We start from the raw sequence: 24,385 nt of genomic DNA, 5'->3' as shown, positions 1-24,385 counted from the left end.
AAGGTGCCTGTTACTACATTATATATATATACTTGCAGTGTGTATATTGTACATATTACATATTGTTATGAAGGTGTCTGTTACTACATTATATATATACTTGCAGTGTGTATATTGTACATATTACATATTGTTATGAAGGTGTCTGTAACTACATTATATACATAAAAGTAGTTTTAGAGACTTTGAAGGCTACAACGGTGACTCTCATTAGCCACATCTTTTAAGCGTTTTTTTTTATCACCTCTAAAATTGAAAAATAAAATAAAAATAAAGACGTGTGTTCTTGTCTGTCATCATGATTGTGAACAATAGGCAACATTCCAAAAAAAAGTGCAGTTCCCCTTCAACAAAAACAGATTAGATTATATTCCATATTGAATGTGCGAAGCAAACTTCAGTCAGCAAGTAGATTTATTCCACCAAGCAGGTGATTTGTCACCACAATAGTGAACCCCTGCAACATGTCCTTAGTCACGCACTTTTAACTCGCCCTAATAACAAATCAGAGTGTTCATACATTAACATTCCGCACAAAACTGGTACCTGCCACTGACAGCAATACACAACGGCAGCCTGTTGTACCTGACTATTATTTTTGTATAAACACTGTCCAGTATGTGCCAAGATTTTCAGTTTGCCCAAAATGAGGCCTCAAAAACACTTGCTGTGCAAATGACAGCTGAACGTGTTCGCTTTGAAGTCAGTTCATTCATGATTAGTTCTAGGATTTTGTCTGCATCTGTACAGCACTTGGAATAGCCTTGCTAACAAAATGTGCTCTATGTAATTAACTTGCCTTACGCTTGGGTATAGCCTCTGTTGTACTTGTTGCATAATACATTCAACATGTAGGACGTCTTCCACTTCAAACACAGTCTTTGAGCATTAGGTACACCAGTGCAGGAGCTGCCTTGACAAAGGTCATTCTCTGCGTCGCCACTAATTTACAACCTTTGTAAAGGCAGGCGTAAAATGATCCAATCAACACTTGACCGCAGCAAACAGCCATTGGGCTCTCGGACCAGTGCACTCAAAATAAGGCAGCTGTGGCTGTAGGCAACCTCCACCGACCTCTACATGCTCAACTATTAGTAAAATTCATGCATGTTACAATGAACCCAGTGTTTCCCACACATTCATTTATTTGTGGCCGCCCGCCACGAAAGAATTACGTCCGCCACAAATAAATTTAAAAAAAATTTTTAAAAAATTATTATTTTTTTGTCCTGTCTAGCTTCTCAGGCAAATCATATAGTTGATGTAGATGCCCATATAGGCTGTTCAGATTTACTTTACAAAAGAGAAGTGTAGGATACTTCTCTTGTTGCCTTATTTATATTTGACCACTACTGTTTTCTGTTTATTTGTTACTGACTGTGGCAGGACACCTCTGCCTCTGTTTCACTTTATGTTGCTGGTAAATAATATGGTTGTAGTAGTAGGCTAAAGTTAAATTATTTAGTATGCACTAATTAAAGGGGCAGAGCTTTAAGAGACATTTTAGCTTTTATATTTTATAAGATATATTTTTTGTAAGAACCACAATTAATAAATATATTTCAGTGAATAACTTATTGTTCAAATCTGTATATAAATATGTACATAAAGTGTTGTAATTATATTGTAAAATGGATGGATGGATGGACGTTTAAAACAAAACTGTTATTAATTAGTAAGTATACATTTTTTTAGCCTTTTTAGAGAAAATCATATCATTGTAGTAAATTATGCAAATTTCTTGATGATGTCATGGTGACCACGCCCATGGCCACGCCCCCACCGCCACAGGTATCTTGGCAGTTTATGGGAAACACTGGAACCCATCAGCGGCGTCCATGTGGACTGAGCGGTTTCATCTTCATCACCATAGCAACGTTGGTTCGCAGTATTGCGCAATAAACTTGTTTTTTAAAAAAAATGACCGGCTGATCAAAATTGCGCGGCGTTTTCCTTTCCACTTTTTCTGTCAAGTTTTAAAAAATGCACTTGTTAAATATACAGTCGTCCCTTGTTTATCGCTGTAAATTGGTTCCGGAGAATTATTGAATATGCAGCATAAAAACCTGTTTAAAACTTTATAAATACATTTGTCAAGACATGAAATATCACCCTTTAGTCACTTTTACCCTCTTTTAATTCAATATCATTAATTCACAAACATGTACCACTCGTGGTAGGTGGGCTCCATTTATGGTAGGCCAAAGAAGTCTAATTATCGAGTATCATTGTTTGTGCATTGTGTGTAAAAATATGAACTATACTTGCTAAATAAAAACTCTGCCTTGTTTTTAATAAATATTTAGGCCTACTACGCCACTGTATTTTAATGTTGGTCATTATGGTGGTACTCGGAAAGAGGTGGAACTTGCTAATAACAAATATTATAATATAGTAAAGCTGCCAATCAGTGGCCACCATAATGACCAGCACACTCTGATTAGTTTGGGGTCTGATTGATATTAGTAGTTTATTCAGACATTTTATAGATGAAAATGCTTCATTTAGGACCAAAAATATAATAAAATATGCTTTTAAAAAAATCCCCCAAAATCTGCGATGAAGCTCTTAGTTTTTTACAATTTTGGAAATAACAGCTACATTCCAATTAGTACACATCCATTGCGGGTTAGGTCTATAGACGGTTATAATTGGAGCGTTTATGTATTTCCACTGCGCGGGTGCACCTAATGTTGTATTAGTCACACTTCTTGACAAAAAACAACAAAAAAACATGGAACCTATGCAGACTTCTACAAGAATGAAGGTAATAAAAGGTCATGTGCTTCATACTTTGAAGAAAGAAAAGAGTTTGGACTATTTAAATATAACCAATGCCATTTTAAATGCAGTGTGAAGTGCATACTGTATAAAAATATATCTATCTGTTGTGGGAGGTTTTGCATATGATTAAGACAGGTATGGTTAGTGGAAAGTAGTAATGAGAAGAGTTTTTTTGAAAGCCGTAACACGAGTCTTGTTGTCTGAATAGCTGCCCCCTCTCCCCCTCCCCCAGTGTCCCACTTTGTGCTTCAAACCTCCTGGTGGGTCACAACTGCTCCGTCTTGGGGCGCCACCTGCCCGCCCGCTGCCTGGCACATTACCTGCACAGGAAATGTTGGCCTTAGCCACGCCTCTTCTGCTTTACGTCTATTCCTGCTCTCACAGCACGGTTGTCTGTCAGTGTTGCAGGAGGAAGTTGGTGGCCATGTTGATGTCGTTGTTGGACGCTCTGAGGGCCTCCAGGGCGTCCGTCCTGGAGAAGCCCATCTCTACCAGCTTTGCAACCTGTGCACACATTTACAGTTAGTAATGTTTTCTTTTTAACTCGCATCTTTATACAGGACTAACCTTTTCATGATGTGCTCTAGCGCCTCCTTGTGTTGCGGTACAATATTTAGCTAACCTTACCTTTAAATACCGTATTTTTCAGACTACAAGGCGCACTTAAAATCCTTTCATTTTCTCAAAAACCGACAGTGCGCCTTATAACCCGGTGCGCCTAATGTACGGAATAATTCTGGTTGTGCTTACCGACCTCGAAGCAATTTTATTTGGTACATGGTGTAATGATAAGTGTGACCAGTAGATGGCAGTCACACATAAAAGACAGTGTTTCACACACATTCATTTATTTGTGGCCGGCACGTTGTTAGAATGGATGAAAAGCGGACGTGACGACAGCTCGTAGAGGACTTTAAAGGCAGTGCCTTTAAGGCACGCCCCCAAGACTGTGGTCCGGGTGGACTACGAGATATAATGACTGATGAACACCTTCGTTGGATAATGAAGGTTGCCTCAGCTCAAAGCCTGAGCCCCGACATGAATGAACTAGCATCCAAGAAAAGATGGCAGGTATCTGGCTTGGGCACATCAGATTAGATCCGTGTGTTGCAAACTGAGCAGTTTAAAGTCCTGAATGGTTGCTGTATTCATTGTTTTTTTATTTTCTAATTTATTAGCCTGTGGAAAAAGTTAATGCTGATATTTACCTCAGAAGGCTGCAAATAGAAAAGAGGCATTACATTTTTATTTAAATTGTATTTGATAATTGCCATTGATATTTTTGAATTATTATTATTTGAAACTGGATTTTGCATGTCACTATAAAGTTATATAAGCCTTGCTTGTTCAATATTAAATGCAAAACTTGTTTGGGTCCCTATTAAAAGGTTAATTTGTTCAACCTTGGCTCGCGGCTTTGTTCAGTTTTACATTTTGGCCCACTCTGTGTTTGAGTTTGACACCCCTGTGCTAAGCTAAGCTACGGTGCTCAAAAATGTTTAGCTTAAGTTGTAAGTATCGGCTCAAAATATGGGTTATCGGCCTACTTGACTACTAATAATCGGTATTGGCCCTGAAAAAAACATATTGGTCGATCCCTAGTTTGTACACAGTGGTGTAGAACTGCATCTATCAGAGCTGATTCTGATATAGTGCTCCACTCAAGAAGGAAATTAGGTTAATCTAAATATTAGGAACTCTCAGTGTGACGCAGAACACGTCCACTCCACAAACTACAACTATAAACATTTTGTTATAGGACTACCCCTCTGATAGCGCCGTTCAGAACTAGGCAATTGTCAATTGCGCCACATGTGAGGCTAAATAGTTGGACCCACTTGCTCTTCTGCCACCGAGTTGTCTAATGGCGGCGCCTGGGCGGAGGGCTGCGTCTGGATCTGTGGGCCAGGCTCTGCGGGGGGCCTGTTCGCTCCTCTTCGCCTCAGTCTGGGAAACAACCGGGTCCACTGCAGCAAACTGGCCTGCAGAGATAAATGGAGACGCCAACGTTTGCGCGTCCGATACGTTAATTGGCTTTCAGACACATAATTGAAACAAGTTTCAAACATACATCAAATGTGCTGGGGGTTTTTTCTCCAACAACTAAAATATAAATAATAATAATAATATATACACTACCGTTCAAAAGTTTGGGGTCACCCAAACAATTTTGTGGAATAGCCTTCATTTCTAAGAACAAGAATAGACTGTCGAGTTTCAGATGAAAGTTCTCTTTTTCTGGCCATTTTGAGCATTTAATTGACCCCACAAATGTGATGCTCCAGAAACTCAATCTGCTCAAAGGAAGGTCAGTTTTGTAGCTTCTGTAACGAGCTAAAGTGTTTTCAGATGTGTGAACATGATTGCACAAGGGTTTTCTAATCATCAATTAGCCTTCTGAGCCAATGAGCAAATACATTGTACCATTAGAACACTGGAGTGATAGTTGCTGGAAATGGGCCTCTATACACCTATGTAGATATTGCACCAAAAACCAGACATTTGCAGCTAGAATAGTCATTTACCACATTAGCAATGTATAGAGTGTATTTCTTTCAAGTTAAGACTAGTTTAAAGTTATCTTCATTGAAAAGTACAGTGCTTTTCCTTCAAAAATAAGGACATTTCAATGTGACCCCAAACTTTTGAACGGTAGTGTATACTCAGTGGCCTAGTGGTTAGAGTGTCCGCCCTGAGATGGGTAGGTTGTTAGTTCAAACCCTGGCCGAGTCATACCAAAGACTAGGGCTGCAACAACTAATCGATTAAAATCAATTAAAAAAATAGTTGCCGATTAATTTAGTCATCGATTGGTTGGATCTATGCTATGCGCATGCGCAGAGGTATTTTTTTTTTTTTTTTTAATTTTTTTTTTTTTTTTTAATAAACCTTTATTTATAAACTGCAACATTTACAAACAGCTGAGAAACAATGAAAATAAGTATGGTGCCAGTACGCTGTTTTTTTTCAATTAAATACTGGATAGGATAGAAATGTAGTTTGTCTCTTTTATCCGATTATTAATCGATTAATCGAAGTAATAATCGACAGATTAATCGATCATCAAATTAATCGTTAGTTGCAGCCCTACCAAAGACTATAACAATGGGAGCCATTACCTCCCTGCTTGGCACTCAGCATCAAGGGTTGGAATTGGGAGTCAAATCACCAAAAATGATTCCCGGGCACGGCCACCACTGCTGCTCACTGCTCCCCTCACCTCCCAGGGGGTGATCAAGGGTGATGGGTCAAATGCAGAGGACAAATTTCACCACACCTAGTGTGTGTGTGACAATCATTGCTACTTTAACTTTATTTTAATTTTTTTTTTTTTTTAGATACAATTTCGGTAGGAATTGTGTGTGAATGCCCAATGCTGGAGCTGAACTGAAATGCAGAAGGCATTTAGAGCAGTGGTCCCCAACCACCGGTCCCTGGACCGGTACCGGTACCAGTGCAAAATAAGCAATACTTTTACTTTTGAAATGCTTATACTATTGCAGAATATTAAGATTTGCACTGGATGTTTACTTTTATATTTGCACATTAAAATCAAATAAGCTACTTTTAATTTTGTTAAATGTTAAAAGTTTTAAATGTTTACATTCTTACAGAATATTTTGTCATGTTGTTGTCAATGTTGACTGAGTGGCCATACTTTTTTTTTTTGTAAATAAAAGCCATGCCTTTTGAAAAAACTGGCCTACATTTATTTTTTCATCTTCATTTTAAATAAAAAAAATAATCGGTAAAAGGAAAAATAATCTATAGATTAATCAAAAAAATAATCTATAGATTAACCGATTAATCGAAAAAATTATCTATAGATTAATCGATAGAAAAATAATCGTTAGCTGCAGCCTTAATATTACATGTTATTATGAAGGTTACTACATGACATATATACTTACATCATGTATATATTACATGTTATTATGACTGTTACTACATGACATATATACTTACATCATGTATATATTACATGTTATTATGAATGTTACTACATGACATATATACTTACATCATGTACATATTACATGTTATTATGAATGTTACTACATGACATATATACTTACATTATGTATATATTACATGTTATTATGAATGTTACTACATGACATATATACTTACATCATGTATATATTACATGTTATTATGAACGTTACTACATGACATATACTTACATCATGTACATATTACATGTTATTATGAACATTACTACATGACATATATACTTACATCATGTACATATTACATGTTATTATGAATGTTACTACATGACATATATACTTACATCATGTATATATTACATGTTAATATGAATGTTACTACATGACATATATACCGTATTTTCCGCACCATAAGCCGCACCTAAAAACCACAATTTTTGTCAAAAGCAGACAGTGCGGCTAATAACCCGGTGCGCCTTATATATGGATTAATATTCATATTTATTTTCATAAGGTTTAGGTCTCGCAACTACGGTAAACAGTCGCCATCTTTTTTCCCCGTAAAAGAGGAAGCGCTTCTTCTTCTACGGTAAGCAACCGCCCCCATAGAAGAGGAAGCGCTTCTTCTTCTACTGTAAGCAACCGCCAAGGTGAGCACCCGCCCCCGTAGAAGAAGAAGCTCGCGGATATTTAATTTCATTTGTTTTTCTGTAAAGACAACAAAATGTCTCCTACTAAGAGACACGCGTACAAGGTTCCACTGACTTTTGATATTCATGTGAACCGCACTGTGGATACAACGGGAGCACGTACGGTGAATATTCGCACCACAGGGAATGAGAAGTCGTCCTACTGTGGTTCTAGCTTGCCATGCTAACGGCCAGAAACTTCCGCCCACGGTGATATTCAAAAGGAAGACCTTGCCAAAAGAGAACTTTCCAGCCGGCGTCATCATAAAAGCTATCTCGAAGGGATGGATGGATGAAGAAAAGATGAGCGAGTGGTTGATAGACGTTTACGCGACGACACCGGGTGACTTTTTTCACGCAGCGCCGTTCCTGTTGATCTACGACTGCATGCGCGTCCACATCACAGATGGTGTCAAAAAACAAGTGAAGCACACCGAAGAAGAAGAATTCGAGGGATTTGTGGATGAGTAATAACTTCAGAAAGTGAGCTTTAAATGTTTATTTTGTGTGTTGTGTGACATTAACGTATGAGCAACGTTGAGTTATTGATGTTGCTATTGCTCTGCACTATTTTGAGTGTTACTATTTTTGTGATTGCACATTTGCACATTACATTTTGGGAGTGAACAGAGTTGTTAGAACGCTGGTTTGTAATATATTATTAAAGTTTGACTGACCTATCTGACTGTTTTGTTGACATTCCCTTTAGCGTAGCGTAGGTGCGGCTAATAGCACGGGGCGGCTAATAGGTAAACAAAGTTTTGAAATATGCCGTTCATTAAACGTGCGGCTAATAACACGGGGCGCCTTATGGTGCGGAAAATACGGTACTTACATCATGTATATATTACATGTTATTATGAAGGTTACTACATGACATATATACTTACATCATGTATATATTACATGTTATTATGAATGTTACTACATGACATATATACTTACATCATGTATATATTACATGTTATTATGAATGTTACTACATGACATATATACTTACATCATGTATATATTACATGTTATTATGAATGTTACTACATGACATATATACTTACATCATGTATATATTACATGTTATTATGAATGTTACTACATGACATATATACTTACATCATGTATATATTACATGTTATTATGAATGTTACTACATGACATATATACTTACATCATGTATATATTAAATGTTATTATGAATGTTACTACATGACATATATACTTACATCATGTATACATTACATGTTATTATGAAGGTTACTACATGACATATATACTTACATCATGTATATATTACATGTTATTATGAATGTTACTACATGACATATATACTTACATCATGTATATATTACATGTTATTATCAATGTTACTACATGACATATATACTTACATCATGTATATATTACATGTTATTATGAAGGTTACTACATGACATATATACTTACATCATGTACTGTATATAAAACCCTAAAGGAGGTGCTTGGATGTTTTTTAGGGGCTTTATAGACTTGAACAGCTCCCAGACTTAAACGGGCTTTTGATCAAAGGTATTTAATATTTAGAAAGCATTTTTTTTAAATCCATCCGTCGTCATGTCTCTCATAGAGATCGTGAACGATAGTGAAAATTCCCAAAAAGTGCAGTTTTCTTTCAAGGGAAACACCCAAAGGGTTTAAATGATAGTAGTTTCACTTTTGTTCAGTTATTGTCTACTATTGACGTTGTTTTGCTCAAACAATTGCATGTCATAAAAGCGAATAAAGAAGTAATTTAAATATTGCGTTGACATTGTTGAACTGTCAATAGCACTCACCATAAATAAATGGAAACATTTACAGTTGTGACCAGTATCGAATTGGTATCGGAATCGGCAGCAAAAAAGCCTTGACTTCACAGCCCCACTTATCAGTTTGTCCTTTTACCTGTGGTGTGTGTCGGGTGTTCACGCGGGCCTCGTTGAACTGGGCCAGGAGCAGCTGTTGATCCAGTTGGTCCATCCTCTGCTGCCTCTGGACGTCCAGAGTGGCACCCATCCCCAGTGGAGCCTCATTAGTCGGCTGCGAGCCTTGGAGGCAAAGTAACACCCGGTGATGCGTTCCTCTACCTGTGGTTTTGGTCAAGCCTCTCGCTGAAAGACCTGGTCGTGTGTTCGGACTTACTGGAGAAGACGGGCTCCAGGAGGTAGCGTGCGACAAAACCCAGCCAGGCGGGCACGAAGAGAAGCTTCTGCACCCAGAGAAGGTTGGAGTGGTACAAAGCACCCGAGACCTGAGAGGCGCACGGGTGTGAGGACAAGTGACCACGTGAGGACAGTCATGTGACTCACCAGTCCGCTGAGCGCCAGGAGCCACATGAAGGGGCTGGACGTCAGCAGCTGCGACATGGAGGAAGGAGGTTGAGCAAACATGAGAGCGAGGAGGGGAGATGAATGAAAGCACCTGCAGCCCGACGATGTAGACCAGAGTCTTGTTGGTGATGTTGATGTGACCCAGCACCTGTGTGACCACCACCTTGGGGATGGAGCAGTAGAAAGGCACAAAGAGGGAGAAGACTGGGGCCAGCCTGTGGGAGTGGGAGTGGGAGTGGGAGTGGGAGTCAACCAACACTTGCTTCTTGTTGTAGATACTAGTAATAACAAGATGTCCTCACGGTCCTGCAGGGAGCTCCTCCACCTCGTAGTCAAAGAGGAAGAAGACAGCTTGAGCCAACAGGAAGTCCAGCAGTGCAGAGAGACACCAGGTGCCCAACAGGAAGGACTTGGAGGACCACAAGGAGAATAAATCAGTCATAGTTGTTTCTCACTGTCACTTCATTAGGTACACATGCATGCACATGATGAGAGCCAATGTCACACAAGCTATGGAAAAAACATCCACCTTGACGAAGATAGCAATGATCATTGACTAATATTAATTTTACTTGTAACTTCAATGATCGACTATTATTATTTTATTTGTAACTTCAATGATCGACTAATATTATTTTATTTGTAACTTCAATGATCGACTAATATTAATTTTACTTGTAACTTCAATGATCATTGACTCATATTAATTTTAATTGTAACTTCAATAATCGACTAATATTATTTTATTTGTAACTTCAATGATCGACTAATATTATTTTATTTGTAAGTTCAATGATCGACTAATATTATTTTATTTGTAAGTTCAATGATCGACTAATATTATTTTATTTGTAACTTCAATGATCGACTATTTTATTTGTAACTTCAATGATCGACTAATATTATTTTATTTGTAACTTCAATGATCGACTAATATTATTTTATTTGTAACTTCAATGATCGACTAATATTATTTTATTTGTAACTTCAATGATCGACTAATATTATTTTATTTGTAACCTCAATGATCGACTAATATTATTTTATTTGTAACCTCAATGATCGACTAATATTATTTTATTTGTAACCTCAATGATCGACTAATATTATTTTATTTGTAACTTCAATGATCGACTAATATTATTTTATTTGTAACCTCAATGATCGACTAATATTATTTTATTTGTAACCTCAATGATCGACTAATATTATTTTATTTGTAACTTCAATGATCGACTAATATTATTTTATTTGTAACTTCAATGATCGACTAATATTTTATTTGTAACTTCAATGATCGACTAATATTTCATTTGTAACTTCAATGATCGACTAATATTATTTTATTTGTAACTTCAATGATCGACTAATATTTTATTTGTAACTTCAATGATCGACTATTATTTTATTTGTAACTTCAATCATCGACTAATATTATTTTATTTGTAACTTCAATGATCGACTAATATTTTATTTGTAACTTCAATGATCGACTAATATTTTATTTGTAACCTTCATGATTGACTATTATTTTATTTGTAACTTCAATCATCGACTAATATTATTTTATTTGTAACTTCAATGATCGACTAATATTATTTTATTTGTAACTTCAATGATCGACTAATATTATTTTATTTGTAACTTCAATGATCGACTAATTTTTTTTTTTAACTTCAATGATCTACTAATATTTTATTTGTAACTTCAATTAACGACTAATATTTCATTTGCAACTTCAACTAACGAAGAATATCATTTTATTTGTAACTTAAGTTGACAAAATAATGTTTACATCATGTGCATCTGCAAAATATCATTTATTATTAAAGGATAATAAATAATATGTATATATATATACACATATATATGTGTACATAATATATATAATGGATATATAATTAATAATTATTATAATTGGTTATTAAGAGTATGTGAAAGTTCAACTCCTACATTGTTTACTTCCATGATGACCTCTTTAAAGTGTTGTAATCAATCAGAAATATCAAGCAGCTAAAAGTCAAACATGAATAAGTGTGGAGAGAGTTTCAAATTTTCCCATCATGCCTTGCAATGGCTTTAAAGGGGTGTGATGTCAATTGTTTTATGGTGAGAGGTTTTTTATACAATCAGTGAGCAGGTTGTGTTATGTGTGACCATGTGTGTTGACCTTTTGTGCTGGTAGAATTTTTTTTTTCCCCGCGCCATGACTGGAAAAGGTTGTTTGGATTCGGTCTTATAAGTAATTGCTGTGCTATAGTTTTTCAGACCGTACACATCATGGTCACTGATCTAAGCTACGCACACTGACCACAAGATGGTGACAAATTGTCACCCGTAAGACCATTGAATATTTACATTTTAAATGAAAACATCCCACCCGGTCAGTATGCTTATTGAACAAATTATTATTATTTTTCATAATAAATAAAAATATATATATATTTATTATGAATTTTTAAAAAAAACAATTATATATATCTATATATATATATCTATATATATATATATATACATATATATATATATATAGATATATATATATGGCACTTCACCATTCAATTCTTACGGTGACAATTAAATTCAACACGATACAACTCATAATATATTATTTGGTATATAAATGATAATAAAACCTTATCAAAACAGGTTACATAGGTCTCTTTAAAAATGCTATTCACAAAAATGACAGAATGTCTGATAAAGTAAAATAGAGCAAAGCAACTCCAACCCAAGCTCAGCTTTACTATACTTAGGATAGAACTGTACACAAATACAATACTAACAACAACAAAAAAGGACAACTAAAAAGTAATACAAGCAACAGCATTAACAAAAATAACAACAATATCAATAATAGTTGTTTAATGTTTGTAAATAAAAACTTAATTAAAACAATTGCAAATTTTTTTTTTTTAAATAGATTCCAAAAAATGATGAAGGGATTTCAAATCGAAATGAATAAAAATATTGGATGTAAATACATTTCTTGGAGCATACCTATAAACTACTGCTGTCAAATGAGTCATTTTTCTAATCAGATAAGTCACATGTTTGAATTTGGATTAACCATGATTAATCACAGGTTATTACTTGCTTGCAAAATGTATATTAACCCCAATATTTACAAACTAATGCAACATTTTGCCAGAATGTCATATGGGAACATTTTTAAATGTATCACATTTATTTACTCAAAACGTGTGAATAGTTTTAGCTAAACTCCACTGCGTATGAATTGACCTCATGGTCACCGTAAAACAACAATCCACAGAAAAGGCGCGTGTGCGGTCAAAATAAATAGCCTTCAATCTGCGCGTATACATGAATAATGGGATCATTTTTTGTGATTAATCGCACGAGTTAACTCGTTATCTCTAGCAGCCCTAATTAAAATACATCAACATTTAAATGTAGATCAAACAAATGTAAAACATTTAAATACATATACAACGGCATATTTATCGATGTATGGAATATAAAATAAAACAAAAATTAATACAAACAAATCATGTTGTGGTCAAATTGCATATTATTTTTTAATCCCGTTATTTTATCTTGTGTAATTAAATAAATCCACCAAAATTTTACAAACGGCTTTCAGTATTCTTTCAGTGTCAATCAAGGGCCGAATTATTGATAAAGCTCTTGTATTGGTTCTTACTGTGGAGAGTGTACCTGATATTAAATAGCAGCGTTGAAGTGAAGCATTGAAGTCAACTCTACATGCCCCTAAAGCTGACCAACACGCCGGATTGTAGTCAGCTGGAGGCGTGTCTTAATGAAATTAAACAATGGATGTCCGCTAACTTTTTGCAACTCAACGCTAAGAAAACGGAAATGCTGATTATCGGTCCTGCTCAACACCGACATCTATTTAATAATACCACCTTAACATTTGACAACCAAACAATTAAACAAGGCGACTCGGTAAAGAATCTGGGTATTATCTTCCACCCAACTCTCTCGTTTGAGTCACACATTAAGAGTGTTACTAAAACGGCCTTCTTTCATCTCCGTAATATCGCTAAAATTCGTTCCATTTTGTCCACAAGCGACGCTGAGATCATTATCCATGCGTTCGTTACGTCTCGTCTCGATTACTGTAACGTTTTATTTTCGGGCCTCCCTATGTCTAGCATTAAAAGATTACAGATGGTACAAAATGCGGCTGCTAGACTTTTGACAAAAACAAGAAAGTTTGATCATATTACGCCTATACTGGCTCACTTGCACTGGCTTCCTGTGCACCTAAGATGCCACTTTAAGGTTTTACTACTTACGTATAAAATACTACGCGGTCAAGCTCCTGCCTATCTTGCCGATTGTATTGTACCATATGTCCCGGCAAGAAATCTGCGTTCAAAGAACTCCGGCTTATTAGTGATTCCCAGAGACCAAAAAAAGTCTGCGGGCTATAGAGCGTTTTCTATTGGGGCTCCAATACTATGGAATGCCCTCCCGGTAAAAGTTAGAGATGCTACCTCAGTAGAAGCATTTAAGTCTCATCTTAAAACTCATTTGTATACTCTAGCCTTTAAATAGACTCCCTTTTTAGACCAGTTGATCTGCCGTTTCTTTTCTACTCTGCTCCGGGGTGGACCGCTAGCCTGTTCATCGGATGGGGACATCTCTACGCTGCTGACCCGTCTCCGCTCAGGATGGTTCCTGCTGGCCCCACTATGGACTGGACTTTCGCTGATGTGTTGGACTTTCACAATATTATGTCAGACCCACTCGACATCCATTGCTTTCGGTCTCCCCTAGAGGGGGGGGGGGGTTACCCACATATGCGGTCCTCTCCAAAGTTTCTCATAGTCATTCACATTGACGTCCCACTGGGGTGATTTTTTCCTTGCCCGTATGTGGGCTCTGTACCGAGGATGTCGTTGTGGCTTGTACAGCCCTTTGAGACACTTGTGATTTAGGGCTATATAAATAAACATTGATTGATTGATTGATTGATTGAAGTGTACAATCTACTCGGTACTTACAGCAAACTTCCTGGAGCCAAACCTCCTCTCAAAGATCCTGAAGTTGTAGATTAAAAGGCCGCTGCAGAAGGAATCCTTCACATCCAGACACACCAGCCTGCCACACAACAACCTCCACACCTGCAGGGGAGTGGGCAGCAGACTCAATATTAGGCACAGCTCTGTAAATAGGCATTAATAGTCATTTTTGCAATTTGATCATTTTTTAATATCCGTCTTCAATCTTTACCATTAAAGTCAATATATGATACAAACATACTGCAAGTAGGGCAAGTTTGTTCACAAGAGGATCAAATATGAGAGTAAAAAAAAAGCAATAGTTATGATCCGGCATCACTAAAACATCACAGCGCAGCTAAATGTCCTGTTAGTTATTATGACGTCATCGCTATACAGCCACTAGGGCAGTGTTTTCCAACCTTTTTTGAGCCAAGGCACATTTTTTGCGTTGAAAAAATGCGGAGGCACACGACCAGCAGAAATCATTAAAAAATGAAACTCAGTTGACAGTAAAAAGTTGTTGTCGCAATTGTTGGATATGACTTTAAAGGCCTACTGAAAGCCACTACTAGCGACCACGCAGTCTGATAGTTTATATATCAATGATGAAATCTTAACATTGCAACACATGCCAATACGGCCGGGTTAACTTATAAAGTGACATTTTAAAATTCCCGGGAAATATCCGGCTGAAACATCGCGGTATGATGACGTATGCGCGTGACGAAGTCCGAGTAACGGAAGTTATGGTACCCCGTAGAATCCTATACAAAAAGCTCTGTTTTCATTTCATAATTCCACAGTATTCTGGACATCTTTTGCAATTTTTTTAATGAACAATGAAGGCTGCAAAGAAGACAGTTGTAGGTGGGATCAGTGTATTAGCAGCGGACTACAGCAACACAACCAGGAGGACTTTGTTGGAGCGCTAGCCGCGCTAGCCGCGCTAGCCGCCGACTTCACCTTGACTTCCTACGTCTCCGGGCCGCCAAACGCATCGGGTGAAGTCCTTCGTCCTTCTGCCGATCGCTGGAACGCAGGTGAGCACGGGTGTTGATGAGCAAATGAGGGCTGGCTGGCGTAGGTGGAGAGCTAATGTTTTTAGCATAGCTCTGTGCAGTCTGGTTGCTAAGTTAGCTTCAATGGCGTCGTTAGCACAGCATTGTTAACCTTCGCCAGCCTGGAAAGCATTAACCGTGTATTTACATGTCCACGGTTTAATAGTATTATTGATTTTCTATCTATACTTCCCGTCAGGGGTTTATTTCTTTTGTTTCTATATGCAGTTAAAGCAAGATGCTATCACGTTAGCTCGTAGCTAAAGCATTTCGCCGATGTATTGTCGTGGAGATAAAAGGCACTGAATGTCCATTTCGCGTTCTCGACTCTCATTTTCAAGAGGATATAGTATCCCAGGTGGTTTAAAATACAAATCTGTGATCCACAATAGAAAAAGGAGAGTGTGGAATCCAATGAGCCAGCTTGTACCTAAGTTACGGTCAGAGCGAAAAAAGATACGTCCATCGCTGCCTCTCAAGTCATTCACTGTAACGTTCCTCATCTACGAATCTTTCATCCTCGCTCAAATTAATGGTGTAATCATCACTTTCTCGGTCCGAATCTCTCTCGCTCCATTGTAAACAACGGGGAATTGTGAGGAATACTAGCTCCTGTGACGTCACGCTACTTCCGGTACAGGCAAGGCTTTTTTTTATCAGCGAGCAAAAGTTGCGAACTTTATCGTCGATTTTCTCTACTAAATCCTTTCAGCAAAAATATGGCAATATCGCGAAATGATCAAGTATGACACAGAATGGATCTGCTATTCCCGTTTAAATTTTAAAAAATCGTTTCAGTAGGCCTTTAAAGCATAATCAAGCATGCATCACTATAGCTCTTGTCTCAAAGTAGGTGTACTGTCACCACTTGTCATATCACACCCTGACTTATTTGGAGTTTTGTGGTGTTTTCCTGTGTGTAGTGTTTTACTTCTTGTCTTGCGCTCCTATTTTGGTGGCTTTTTCTCTTTTTTTGGTATTTTCCTGTAGTAGTTTCATGTCTTCCTTTGAGCGATATTTCCCGCATCTATTTTGTTTTTATCCTTCTTTGTGGGGACATTGTTGATTGTCATGTCATGCTCGGATGTACTTTGTGGACGCCGTCTTTGCTCCACAGTAAGTCTTTGCTGTCGTCCAGCATTCTGTTTTTGTTGACTTTGTAGCCAGTTCAGTTTTAGTTTCGTTCTGCATAGCCTAGCCTTTTCTTAGGGGCACTCACCTCTTGTTTATTTTTGGTTTAAGCATTAGACACCTTTTTACCTGCACACTGCCCAGAGGTGGGTAGTAACGCGCTACATTTACTCCGTTACATCTACTTGAGTAACTCTTGGGATAAATTGTACTTCTAAGAGTAGTTTTAATGCAACATATTTTTACTTTTACTTGAGTATATTTATAGAGAAGAAACACTACTTTTACTCCACTCTATTTATCTACATTCAGCTCGCTACTCGCTACTGATTTGTATCCATCTGTTAATGCACGCTTTGTTTGTTTTGGTTTGTCAGACAGACCTTCAAAGTAGGATCTATCACATGCCTGCGTTTCACCAATCAAATGCAGTCACTGGTGACGTTTGACTCCGTTTCACCAATCAAATGCAGTCACTGGTGACGTTTGACTCCGTTTCACCAATCAAATGCAGTCACTGGTGACGTTTGACTCCGTTTCACCAATCAAACAGAGCCAGGCGGTCACATGATTAACTGCACATAAAGTTTCAGCGGCAACAAGCTTAAGCTTACATGAACTCAACGTCAAATTTGAGGAAGCACATGGCGGTAAGTAACGTTAGTAGATATTTTGGCTGTCACCGTAGGCTGATGTTAGCTTCCCTGCTATGAATCACTGTCAAATGTACATCGTGTGGGGACATTTATTAACACACTGCAGCCTCATAGAGAAACAGACAAAGACACACACACACACACACACACACACGCGCACACACACTCACGCATGCATAAAAACACCAATCAGAAGTGCAGAGTGTGTTCTCAGGTGCAGCCCACACCTATCAGTTCATGGTTTGCGTAAAGGCTAACTTGTTATTTTCCTTTCATTTATTTATTTATCCTTTGTAATCTCTGCCTACTGAGCCTATTGTGCTGTTAAGTTATTGTGGCTCAATTTGCCTTCATTTTTGTATGTTAATGTACAATTATTTTATATGTATTATTGTTTTAGTTGCTTAAGAGATATTCCTGGCTCTGAATTTGCTCATTGCTATTTTTATGTTTTTGTGCATTATTTGTTGCCGTCATCATTAAACGAACAGGTTACTCATCAGTTACTCAGTACTTGAGTAGTTTTTTCACAACATACTTTTTACTTTTACTCAAGTAGATATTTGGGTGACTACTCCTTACTTTTACTTGAGTAATACATCTCTAAAGTAACAGTACTCTTGCTTGAGTACAATTTCTGGCTACTCTACCCACCTCCCGCTGTGTAATTAGCTACCTGCTGCCACCAACTGATATGGAAGAGTATTACACGGTTACTCTGCCGAGCTCTAGACAGCACCGACACTCAACAACAACAACACATCATATGCAGACTATAATTACTGCTTTGCAAAAAATATTTTTAACCCAAATAGGTGAAATTAGACAATCTCCCACTGCACACCAGACTGTATCTCACGGCAAACTGGTTGAAAAACACTGCTCTGGCTGGCCTGTGACCCCAATAGGAACTTGATGCATTGTAGATGTTTATAAAGTGGAGAAGTGGAGTGCAAACATACTTGCTGCTGTTGTCTGACAGCATGCAGGTTGTACTCAAACATGTTTTGGTGCTGTGGAAGAAGGCTGAGCATGACTGTGAGCCCGCTAAGCACCAGCAGGAGGCCTTTGGACAAAGGAGCCTTGTCTGAAAAAGCAAAGCATGTCAGCATAAAGTCATAAACCATCGAGCAGCACATCAGTGAGCATTGTTGACTAAATAAAGCTTCTGATCTTCTAAAGCGAAACTGATATTTTAATAGTTTGCATCATTACACTACAGCTAGCTCAACACGTGTAATATAATGCAAGATGTTGGCTGTTAAAAAACGAAGTAAATATATTGCTGACTATTTTCCGCCCTCCTGTGGATGAATGACAAGCCGAGGCTAATCCACTTAGCTAAACTGGCTAAGTGGACAGAAGCCGGGAATACTCACACAAACCCCGGGACCCGCTGGTGGTAAACATGGCGTCGAGTAGCGCTACAACACAAGATATATCATGTAAGTCAAACTAACACCCAAAGAGCGGAATGAAGTTGAAGAGGTGATCCATGGCGGGACGAGGAGGAGTGGCGAACAGGAAGAGAAAGCGAAAGAACTACGGAAGCTCCATTGGGCCTAAAAGTAATAATGGTGTTTTTTAAATAGCGAGAGTTTGGTGTTGATGCACCGCTTGGCCACTGGAGTGCAGTGTTTCACAGTAGACATGTTCTAAGGGTACGCAGCATGGAGCGCTACTGCCTACTGGCGCTGACGAGACGCGGGGCCGCCATCTTGGAGTGGTGTTTCGCTCCACTCAGTGCAATTCATTTGGCAGGAGCAATGAACTGTCAGCGCATTTAATTCATCTTACCTCACTGAATACCACTGATTTTCACCCCCTTTTTGGTCATACGTGTAGCTATGATAAAGGACACATGTTGTATTATTCATAGTTTGCTTAACAGTAATAGAACATTCTTCTATGCTATAAGTGACCAGACGTCCCAGATCACAACTGGGAATATAATCCCAGAGAAGGGGGAAAAAAACGCTCAGCTATTTTTAAATTGAAGAATCAATATGATTAGGTTATATATACATGCTACATAAACAATGTATGAATACATTAGATATCTATATATCTTATAGACCAGGGGTCACCAACGCGGTGCCCGCGGGCACCAGGTAGCCCGTAAGGACCAGATGAGTAGCCCGCTGGCCTGTTCTAAAAATAGCTCAAATAGCAGCATTTACCAGTGAGCTGCCTCTATTTTTTTAATTTTATTTATTTACTAGCAAGCTGGTCTCGCTTTGCTCTACATTTTTAATTCTAAGAGAGACAAAACTTAAATAGAATTTGAAAATCCAAGAAAATATTTTAAAGACTTGGTCTTCACTAACTGACAAAGAAACAGATAACAGATTTGGTGTCCAGTTCAAAGTGTGACATGATTTATTTAAACATTTGAGAGTTGACTTTTGTATTTTACATGAGTTATTATTTGTACAAACATGGTGCAAAGTAATTCATGATTTGTTAAAAAATGTTAGTGGCTAGCTAGTTAAAATGGGATATTGTGATTTCACAAGACTGTCTTAGAAGTGATCATTTGAAAATGTTCAATTTGAAAAATGTGCACTTAGAGAAAATATAAAAATAAAGTGTTGCATATTGGTATTTATCTGTTTCTATATATATTTATTTGGAGAAATCATTAAGATGATCAGTGTTTCCACAAAGATAAATATAATTAATTATTAATAATAACATAGAGTTAAAGGTAAATTGAGCAAATTGGCTATTTCTGGCAATTTATTTATGTGTGTATCAAACTGGTAGCCCTTCGCATTAATCAGTACCCAAGAAGTAGCTCTTGGTTTCAAAAAGGTTGGTGACCCCTATTATAGACTGAATCTCTGTTGCTTTTTTTTGATTGATTGAGACTTTTATTAGTAGGTTGCACAGTACAGTACATATTCCGTGCAATTGACCACTAAATGGTAACACCCCAATACATTTTTCAACTTGTTTAAGTCGGGGTCCACTTAAATTGATTCATGATACAGATATATACTATCAGATATATACTATCATCATAATACAGTCATCACACAAGATAATCACATTGAATTATTTACATTATTTACAATCCAGGGGGGGGGGGGGTAGGTTTGGTTGTTATCATCAGTCATCAACAATTGAGAACAGAGAAATGGATATTGGAACAGTGTAGGTCTGACTTGGTAGGATATGGACAGCAAATAGTGGGCATAGAGAGAGAGAGAGAGAGAGAGAGAGAGAGAGAGAGAGAGAGAGAGAGAGAGAGAGAGAGAGAGAGAGAGAGAGAGAGAGAGAGAGAGAGAGAGAGAGAGAGAGAGAGAGAGATCAGAAGGCATAAGAAAAAGTATCTGCATTTGATTGTTTACATTTGATTATTAACAATCCGGGGAGGGTGTTAGTTTAGGGTTGTAGCTGCCTGGAGGTGAACTTTTATTGCGGTTTTGAAGGAGGATAGAGATGCCCTTTCTTTTATACCTGTTGGGAGCGCATTCCACATTGATGTGGCATAGAAAGAGAAAACGTGACACTTTGTATCGATATTTTGTATTACATGCTTCCCTTAAATGATCATGTTTACAGTGATTGTTTTATATGTATTTTTTATGTATGTTGCTTTGGATAAAAGCATCTGCCAAATACTTCAACATAAACATATATAAACACCTGAAAGTCTTTATATCAGCTAAAACCACCAATCTGTTTCACTGGATTCAGAATAAAAGCAAATTCTGTTTTACCCAACAATGTTAGTATTTGAATATTGTTACTTGAAGACTTATTCCTGGTTACAATTATACTGTTAAGAGAGTATTGTCTTATACTTTGCCTAAAATGAGAATGCGTCATAATCAGTGGCGGCTGGTTTGAGTTTGAGTTTGAGTTTGAGTTTATTTTCTCTTTTCAACATGTTCGAAAAGGAGTAGGAAGAAGCAGAGCTTATTTAATCCTACCCATTTTCTTTTACATAACAGTTGCTAAAACTTTTGTTCACTTCCTGTTCTGAATTTATTCACAATATACTCCATAAGTAATCACAATAAAAATGAATAAATAAGTCACGTTTCATATGATGAGATAAGTACGATTATTTTGAGGATGAAAGAATGGACGGATGAAATAAATTCAGAATGTTTATCATGGTTCTTCTTCTTTGTACTTTGTAAACACTTTAAGTTTGAAGAGTTTCTTGAAGTGGATCATATTAGTGCATTGCTTGATTGCTTTGCTTAATCCATTCCATAATTTAATTCCACATACTGATATATTGTAATCAACAGAAAGATTTGGTTTTGACCCGAGAACTAAAAAAGCGGAGAGAAAGCAGGATCTGCCCGAGTTCCAGGCACCTTTTCTTTGAACTCTTTTACGACCTTTTCTTTGAACCGACCTTTTCTTTGAACTGTTTGTAATCAAAGGCAATGGCTGTTTACGACCCCCGTCCCTTAGAAACAGCTGTTGCCATGTAATCAGGGAAAGTCCAAATAAAAGAGGAGGCGTACAATCTTTCGCCAGAGCGTAATGACACTCTACAAGGGTACAGATGTACACGTTTTTCCTCACTGAGCCAAATTGTAATCTGTCTCTCTTTGATTCCTTGCTTCTTGTCTTGTTTAATAGATGTCATCATTGTTTGAACCTGACAGACCATTTTACCGAAGATGAGTGACAGCAGGAAAAAGGAGTAAAATAAAATGTCATATCGAGCAGTCTCCACAAACAACTTGCACTTTCACATGTACACTGTGCATTAGCGTTGTACGGTATACCAGTACTAGTATAGTATCGCGGTAGTAATGAATAAAAAACGGTACTATAATCTGTTTGAAATGTACCGATTCCTCCTTTTTTTAAAAAGCGAGACTAATCTGCTATACCTCTCATCATTGCCTCTCGGGAATTTTGTTTTAGGTGTCACAATCATTTATTTCAACTTTATGTTATTCAAGTATTACCTTTTTAAATGTAATTAATTTCATTGACAAGCAATTCTATTATGGTCCTACTCTTGTTTGCTAGCGGCTACGATTTCAGTACTATTGAAGATCTTTGCTCCTTCTCAAGTCTGTGGTAATATTCTTTTCACAAAATACAACCAATAGTACGTTAATGTTCAATCTTACTTGTGAAAAGTAATCCCCCGATTCCTATTTTCAACAGTCCGCTCGTTTGAGCAGGAAAAGGCTGAACACCATCTTTGTTTTCTACCTGTCAACTGTCAGTTTAGGCTGCTCGCCGGCTCCTCATCACCACTTCAAGATGGCGGCCCAATATCTCGCGTCACAGCAGCCAGTCTACTTATAACATGTCTATGGATGCACCGCTTGGCCACTAGAGTGCAGTGTTTCACAGGGAGGAAACATTTTGTGGCAAACATGGCGTCCGGTAGCTTTAATGACACCAGAGATCAAACATTTTGTCAAACTAAAACCCAAAGATCGGAATGAAGTTGAACAGGTGAGCCATGTAGTAGTGGAGAACAGGAAGAGAAGATGGTGTACGTGTATGACTCGGCCACTAGAGGGTAGTGTTTCACAGTGTTACTCGCCTTCCAAGTCAGGTAAACTTACCTGAATGATTTATTTAGATTTGACACACAGCTTTTTAAATGACTATTATTATTTATAGTTTTTTGTCGTTCATTTTTTTCTAATTTCATGATAATAACTGAGAAAATACAGCAAATACATTTGTCTTGGAATGTTGCCTATCAGTCACAATCCATATGTAATACAAGGACACGTGTCTTTCTTTATTTTTAATGCATTTTAAGTCGTAAAATACGGCAAGTACGAGGTGGCTAACATTGCAGCTAAGCCCTCTCAAAAACCTTCCAAAAACGGCCAACAATAATACCTCATTTACGTCTCGTGACCTGAATATTAACCAAGTATTGAAGACGTTGTCATTATAGGCGCTAACGCAGACAAACTGCTTTTAGCCGTGCCGTGATCAGAGAGAGCTAGCTAGCATATGCTGCTAAATTGACACATTGCACCGGTGAGCTGCTTTATCGCCTCTGAATTGGTGAAAGTTAATTCTAGATGATAACTCTTGCCTCTCACCTGGGTAGTTGAAGTCTGCAGCCATAAGCCGAAAACTTGGTCAACCATAGCATCTAACTTAGACGAGAGATGGCCTTTTTTTGTTTTTTTTGGCGAGGATTATGAATCATTCTTCATCTAATTGGGAAGATATAAACATCCCATCAGTCGGCGTCCCAGTGAGAGCAGACGTTGTACAGTAAGTGATTGTTTTATTATGTTAGTAGTTTATATTTCTTGTTTGTAGCACTTAGCAATAGTGCTGAATGATGCTTTGTGTTTCACCAAAGCTTAATCTGTTTAGCACACAATTTATAAAACGTGTAGATCATCCTCCTTATATTCAGGCTCAAAAATACTATGTTCTGGATCATCATTTGTCCCAAAGTAGTCGCTTTTAGCTCTCATGAAGTCTGCATGATGAGTAGTCGTGTTTATGCAGTTGTTGAAGGGAATAGCGAACGTTGTGATTGTAATTAATGAGCTGTCGTATGCTTAAAATAAGCAAAATGCTACGGCTCAGACTCCTGCCACCGCCGCTCATCCATCTGTGCGCTCCAGTGAGAGCACCGCGGGCCACGCCCACGGGCGTTTCCTCTCCGCTGCGGGCGCACCTCAGGCACGGCTGCAGGGGATCTGCAATCAGCGCACCCGCCTGGGATGAACGAGCTGCCTTCATAAGCTCGCACAACCTGCCACACCGGACCGGAATATAGTCCTCTGTTCGCGTACATACCCTCCGTCGCCTGGAA

General features: G+C 37.8%; 1 protein-coding gene across 1 annotated transcript; it reads right to left on the bottom strand.

The window, feature by feature from the left end:
• ubac2 (UBA domain containing 2) lies at nt 1–19,154 on the bottom strand. Its single transcript, XM_062059300.1, has 10 exons — nt 18,984–19,154; nt 18,567–18,691; nt 14,760–14,879; nt 10,068–10,174; nt 9,857–9,980; nt 9,745–9,792; nt 9,578–9,686; nt 9,341–9,483; nt 4,623–4,766; nt 1–3,288 (listed from the first exon to the last, which is right to left on the bottom strand). Exons 1-10 carry the CDS (start codon nt 19,012–19,014, stop codon nt 3,181–3,183), a joined length of 1,059 nt encoding a protein of 352 aa, XP_061915284.1. The 5' UTR covers nt 19,015–19,154; the 3' UTR covers nt 1–3,180.
• Between the last annotated feature and the right edge of the window lie 5,231 nt (nt 19,155–24,385).

The sequence above is a fragment of the Entelurus aequoreus genome, linkage group LG09, assembly GCF_033978785.1.
Source record: "Entelurus aequoreus isolate RoL-2023_Sb linkage group LG09, RoL_Eaeq_v1.1, whole genome shotgun sequence".
NCBI classification, from domain to species: Eukaryota; Metazoa; Chordata; class Actinopteri; order Syngnathiformes; family Syngnathidae; genus Entelurus; species Entelurus aequoreus.
Note: the sequence above shows the minus strand (reverse complement) of the source record. Positions and strands in the feature narration are given on the sequence as shown.